General features: G+C 50.1%; 1 protein-coding gene across 1 annotated transcript; it reads right to left on the bottom strand.

The window, feature by feature from the left end:
- Positions 1-212: 212 nt before the first annotated feature.
- On the bottom strand, positions 213-5,658 carry LOC542881 (sucrose transport protein SUT1). Its single transcript, XM_044506268.1, has 13 exons — positions 5,221-5,658; positions 3,228-3,293; positions 2,864-2,962; positions 2,706-2,770; positions 2,530-2,614; positions 2,409-2,442; positions 2,177-2,276; positions 2,003-2,078; positions 1,604-1,798; positions 1,377-1,520; positions 1,037-1,270; positions 873-936; positions 213-757 (listed from the first exon to the last, which is right to left on the bottom strand). The coding sequence occupies exons 1-13, from the start codon at positions 5,410-5,412 to the stop codon at positions 543-545; spliced, it is 1,569 nt and encodes a 522-aa protein (XP_044362203.1). The 5' UTR covers positions 5,413-5,658; the 3' UTR covers positions 213-542.
- Between the last annotated feature and the right edge of the window lie 946 nt (positions 5,659-6,604).

The raw sequence follows: 6,604 nt of genomic DNA, 5'->3' as shown, positions 1-6,604 counted from the left end.
GTTTCTTGTCGGTTTCAGGAATGGAATCGGTGCGGATAAGCTCCTTGATGTGAAGCAAAAGAGAAACGAATCGCGTGAGAACGACTGGAGGAACAAAGCCGTGCCTGGCGTACCGGCTGCCGGTCATCCAAAACAGTGCGTCGGCCATGGCGCCATGGCTGCTGCCGAGCGAACACAACACAACACACACGGTGCACCGGAGCAAGGTTGTATGTCGCTGAAAGTTCATCATCCATTCTTTTCCCCTCACTTGATCACATTGGTTTGCTACACACAAGTCACAACCCAAAGACGACACCCCAGCCGGCGATGGATGCCCGCATTCCTCTGTCCATTTTCCGCTACACGCACTGACTTACACGCACATACAGACACAACACATACAGGTTCCTCACAATTCTTATTCTGCTCTACGGAGTCCTTAGGCGAGAGCCCCCTAGTTACGCCTATGCGAAAATTTGGTAAATGCCGAGCTGGGCTGGGACCTTCGGGCCGGCGCGATCGGCCTTCGCCATGCTCAGGCCGACCGGCGCGCGGCGCGGTCAGTGACCGCCGCCGCTGACGGCCCGGAACTGGCGCCTGGAGATCTTGGGCAGCAGGAATATGCCGACGATGCCGCCGATGAGCGCGAAGGCGGACGCCACGCCGAACGCCGGGATGTTGCCCTTGCCGAACAGCTCGTCCCACGGCCCCGCCCCCACCGCGATGATCACCTGGGGTATCACGATGGCGATGTTCAGCACGCCCGTGCACAGCCCTGCACCGTCCAAACAAACCCTCAGTTAGTTACCCGTCAACACCGGAGCAAAATAAATCTCAAGTGGCCAACACTGAATGAAGAATAAAGCTCAGGAGCATCCGCCCGCACACACCTTGGCCACCGCCTCTGTTCGCCGCCAGCTGCGCCGTCACCGCGAAAGGGACACTGTACAGAATCTGCAGCGGTGCAACAGGAACCCCCACTCGTCAGAAATGATAAAAAAAAAAGGAGGTAGCAAAATCAAGTGGCGGAAGGGAAGCTGATGCTGATGCTTACGGCGAGAGGGATTCCGAGGAAGGCGAAGAGGGCGAGGGAGACGATCTTGATCTCCTTGCTGGCGGTGATGGCGTGCTGGATGTACCCATGCAGGTCCTGAGTGGCCCACCAGCTTATGATGCAAATGGCGGCCATGGAGAGGCAGACGAGGAAGTTGCTTGACACCCACACCACCCGCGGGCCTAGCCTCTTGCACAGCGGCTCGATCAGGAACGAGCTGAACCCCAGGACGACCTGCATGCATGCACGCGCAACTGTCAGTGCTCCAAGTTTCTTCTATCACAGCTCCGCTCCTGGAGCAGACAGAATGATGATGGAGGAAGTAGTGAATCTTGATTACCGAGTTGAGTAGCAGGCCGAACGCCCCGGCCCTGACACCTGCCTGGAACGCGTTGGCCTCGTCGGGGGTTCCCTTGGGGTCACCGTGGTAGATCTCACGACCCATCCAGTCGGTGTCGTACAGGATGAAGGGGAACCAGGACAGCTGCAGGCACAAACATGTACAGGCCGGGTCAGCAACAATACTGAATACAGTGAGAGAAGCCCTGGCATGTGTGAAGCACGTACCCAGGTGAGGCCGGTGACGAGGAGCACTGACGGCATTCCAGGAGGCAAGTTCTTGAAGCCTTTGAAGACGGCGAGCGGCCCGGTGGGCTCGACTTCAACCTGGCCATTGGCCTTTGTTGGGAGGGGCGCAATCGCCTTGTACGGTATCTCCTTGGCGAAGATCACGGTTATCACCAAACAGAAGGCCAGGAACAGCTGAAAACACACATTCACACCGAAAAAAAGGACTAAGTTTCAACAATGGTGCACAGAAATGGTCATACATAGCAGGAGGATTTATCGATCCAAGTTTGCTCATTCTCAAGTTTATTTATGACGTGCTCGCATATTGGATGTAATAACGTTTTATATTATTGGACGGAGGGAAGGAGTAGTAATAAACACTAGGGAGTGACTTACCACTGCCACCAGAAATGCGCCTTTCAGATTTGCGCAGGCTTCACAGCAAGCCCTTGTCCGGAGGAACGGAAACCACCTATGAAATTAGCCAAGCGAAAAATGCAACTTGTCAGTATATTAACTACTAGTATTTACTTATGTGTGGAGCAGAACAGAAGAGAAGGGTTGGCTTACTTGTGCCAGTTATTTGTGGAACCAGATGAGTATCCTAGGATATTTCCCAGTGCCATCCAAGAACAGAAGATTGAATTTGCTGCACTGGGTCCATGCTGGGCTGTTGAACAGAAAGAAAAAGGAGTTCAGACCTCAGATACCATTTGATTGTTCGGCATAACAGGCAGGCGCTAGTTTAACAATTATATTTGCCTGAGCCAACTAGCATAACTGAACTGTCATGAAAAATTACCTGATAAATCAGCCATCAGAGCACGCGCTGGTCCCTGTAAGTTCCATGGCAAAATCAAGTGAGATTAGTCATGGCGTTTTGGTTTGGGCGAAATTCTTGAACATGATCTGAAAGCACTTACTTGCACTGTGTTGTTGGAGAAGTCAAGGAGCCAGAATCCAAGAACATACACAATTGCAGCGTGCCAACGAGGCCCATGATAGAGACTGTAGTTATCACGTCAAAATGTCAGACCAGTTTGCAATGCTCAGTTGCTATGGAAAATGCAAAGCCAAGCCCAGGCAACGAGCACATCACCTGCACTCTTCCTTGCTGTCACCCAGAGCAGCTCCAATGTCAGCCGAGAAGCCGACGACCACGACCTGCGTAAGGCAGAGTAAATGTAACTTTTATTATGGAAAAAATAGAAAAACTTATGAACCCTAAGAAGATAACCAAGGAACGGTGCTACTCACAGCAATGCAGATGAGGATACATCCTGTCAGAATGAACGGTCTGCGTCTTCCCCATCTTGAAGTGCACTTGTCACTGTAGAGCCCAACGCATGGTTGAACCTGCAGGTCAGAGGATGCACACTGATTAAGTACCAAGGCTACTCGAAGAAATAACAGTTATAATTTGTTGATGTAGCTACAGAATCTGATAACTGCTAACTGCAGTTTTTTCTGCGCAGAGTGCTTCAGAGATGATTTACAGTTCAGTACGAATTAGGTGTAAAAGTATATAGCACCAGTACTATGATGAAATGGAATCTTATGCTAGTTATCACATTTGCAGGACATATTTCATCACAAGAGCTATGTTGAGGTTGGTACTCACCACTAATCCAGCAATAGGGCCGCAGAGCCACATGAATGAAGTCAGAGCATGCGAAAGTCCCAGAGTCTGCACAAATATTGCAAAGTTCACATAGTCAGTGGACAGTAACAGGTAGTAGCATTTGCAGTATCAGCAACTCTAATTTCCATCAGTTTCTTGGCACAAAAAGCAAACAACAACACCAGCAAGTTGTTAATGAATTTTACAGTACTTCTTTGGTATGAAAACTGAAGCACAAAGACTGACGACCATAGTGACAGTTTTGTTCCCCTGATCCATACACCGCATATAGAAGATTTTGCACAGTTCAGATATGAAAACTGAAGCTCGAACAGCCCCTGTACCCTCAGCTAATCAACCACACATGTCCTTATTTACCCAAGCAACCCCTCTGCTGCAACTGTGCCACAGAGGACACATCTGGACTGGACTGTGAGTTCCTCTCCAGTTTGACCGTTCACATGTGTGCAGGAATAACACTCCATATGGCCAGGCAAGTCCACTTGCCAAGCTGTATATTTATACGTATTGACCATGATGTATGCATGCATGCATGCATCCACCTACCCATCTTGATGGCACTTGGCTCGAGAAGGCTAACGTGACCAGGATGAAATTGTTGTATGTATCCAGAAATATATAGCTCACGGGATACACCTAGCTAGCAACAACAGTGTGTGTGTGTGTGTGTGTGTGTGTGTGCGCATGGACCATACTGATCAATCAAGTACACTTCGTTCTACGTACGGATACACTCATAGTACTCGTACAAATACACATGGCTTCTACTAGTGCTCCTTATCAGGGCTGTGAACTGAAACAAAGACCGTACTAATTCCTCGTCTTTGTTTATGGCAACCTTGAGGCGCCGACGAGCGGTCAATTAGGCTCGAGATTTCCCTATCAGGCCATGCAGTATCCCCCCAGAAATTAAGGCGCACGGCGGACCGACCATTGACCACCGTCCGCGTACTTTAGCGAGGCACCATCATATGTACATATCCCGTTCGATCCCCAGCATGTAAGGAGTGCTATTGAATGACAGCAACGCGTGTGCTTCAGCAGAAGAAGAGGATGTAGCATGATGTTGCCAGGTTAATTACTCTACTCATTAGTGTTTGCTGATATGATATTAATCATTTAGGAGTAATAGCTATTATGTATTAAAGGAGTACAATTCATCAGACAAAGGTGATGGTGTATATCTTGTCCTCAAGTGCACGGCATGGCTTGGGAGTTTGACTTCTATATGTCCGTGGATTGAAGTTGGTGTGCGGAAAGGTTTTAGGCTTTTTGCACACACAGAAAATTGAGGCTTTTTGCCAACATCGACGAAAACCATTTGGGTGATGACACTAGATGGCTAGCCTTGACACGAGAAGATGGGTCGAGAAGCTGCACGTCCTACATGACCACACCATCATATATACGAGCGAACAACATATCGTCATCGAATAGATATATCTTTTGATCTCGAAGGATACGAAAATAGATAGACTTCTAGCCACGGCCACACGTGTACTTACTAATACGCTGCCAAAAAGCTGTTGGAAAAAGAACAAAACCAGTGCCAAGAAACGAACAAGCTTCACATCTCGGTCAAACCTCACGCTTCTCTGAATAGAAACTGCTGTGTTGAGCTTGAATCTACCGTTTCAAAAAAGAAAAGAAAAATGAAAGCTGCACAAACTTCAGAAATGATAAGCATGGAGAATAAAGGTTCACAGATGGAAATAGGAGCTGGCACAGAAAATTATGAACTCGCCATCTCTTAAAATTTTGCAGGCATCTTTTAGGTTTCTCTTGAGACCTCTGCAGGTTTATTTAGAAAGCAAAACACTAAAACTATGGATCGAATAGCTTTTTCGTCCCCGAGGCGCGCATGCACGGCCGGGACGACGACGCAGCGCATGCGCGCACACTGGCATGGACATGGCCTCACGGCGCGCGCGTGAACTCAGCTGTACCCGGGTTGCATGTACGTGTGGTATACCTGGACGTAGGGGGTGAGCAGGGAGAGCTGGAGCGCCCATCCGTACTGCACGCCGCCGGCGACCATGCCGGCGAGGATGAGCCTGCCGAGGCTGATGTCCACGGCGGGGGCGTCCGCCCCGCCGGCGCCGGCGCCGCCTCCGCCGACCCCCACCGAGAGCTCCACCTCGCCGTTGCCGCCGCCGCGCGCCATCGTCGCAGGGGGGCCGCCCGGACGATCACCGCCCCGTTCGTTCGCCTATCAACTCTACGGCGCGTCGGATCAACGCCGGGGAGGAGGGAGGACGTCGATCGGATCAACGCCGGGGAAGAAGGGGCTGACGGGAGGAGGAAGAGGAGGAGACGAGAGCGGAAAGCGCGAGTGAGAGAGAGAGAGAGAGGGGTGGTGTGGTGTGAGGGAAGGAGCGTGGAGTGAGGAGGGGTGGTGGTGTGGGAGCGATAGAGGGGGGAGGGGCGGGGCATTTAAAGGCCGTCTGTCTGTGTGTGCCGGTCGAGTGCGACGCAGGCCGCGCTGGTTAACCAGGATGCGGCCTCCCGTCCGTCCGTCGTCCGTGCTATCCATCACCCTGCCCCGGCCGGCCCTGGCGCACTTGTGTAGTATGGTACTAGGTTCTAAAGTAAAATTGATTGTTGCTATGCTATGTTTTTAATGAGGCCATATCCTGATCTTTATCTATCCCTGTACACTTTTCTTGATAAGATTTATCTATCCGTGAAGATGCACACTTGGTTTATCTATTGTAGTGCACCTTTTCCTGATAAGATTTATCTATTTATTACACTTGGTTGGGGTTTTGGGGCATCTATTTGATGTTTCTATTTCCTTCCTACCAAAGTCGGTTTTTTTTACCATCGAATCATGATCCAACGGTAAAGTGCTTAAGTCATTTTTTTCTCGGTTTGTGTCTCTCCACTCGAATTCCCCGATCCGTACCCAGTGCGCCACGGGTCCGCACGAGACAAATGTGAGAACCATCGTCATTTGAACTCTGCCCATTACACACCCATGTTTCCCGTGGATGAACACTGCCACGTCGTGTTGTTGCCTCATCTGAACAATCGGTCGCCTCGGTTGGCCAATCGCATTGCCCAACCTATCCCCCCATTCCGGAGAGCAGAAGGAATTACAGTTCTTTTCTTCGTCTCTGCAGGTAACACATGTCATAACCCGCTCCCATTGGCGATTCCTCGAGCCAGCGTGTATGGAAGGATACGCTCGACTTATCGCTAATAACATCGGTAAGACCATTTTGTCCAGCACTCCTAACCCTAACTATAAAAAAAACTAACTACAGTCAATGTGTTCGTCTCCATGGCTCTTTTCCTCGGGCTTCGGCGATCTCGCTACTGTAGGGTACGATAGATAACGAAAGCATGAAAAATGA

Source organism: Triticum aestivum, chromosome 4A (assembly GCF_018294505.1).
Source record: "Triticum aestivum cultivar Chinese Spring chromosome 4A, IWGSC CS RefSeq v2.1, whole genome shotgun sequence".
NCBI lineage: Eukaryota > Viridiplantae > Streptophyta > Magnoliopsida > Poales > Poaceae > Triticum > Triticum aestivum.
Note: the sequence above shows the minus strand (reverse complement) of the source record. Positions and strands in the feature narration are given on the sequence as shown.

What these genes read in the sequence shown, in the direction of transcription:
- LOC542881 (XM_044506268.1), bottom strand. Translation starts at nt 5,412, where the DNA reads ATGGCGCGCGGCGGCGGCAACGGCGAGGTGGAGCTCTCGGTGGGGGTC. An exon ending in GTATCCTCATCTGCATTGCT is followed by an intron (nt 2,771 to 2,863) that starts GTGAGTAGCACC and finishes TGCCTTACGCAG; the next exon opens with GTCGTGGTCGTCGGCTTCTC. An exon ending in GAACAGAGGCGGTGGCCAAG is followed by an intron (nt 758 to 872) that starts GTGTGTGCGGGC and finishes TGGACGGTGCAG; the next exon opens with GGCTGTGCACGGGCGTGCTG.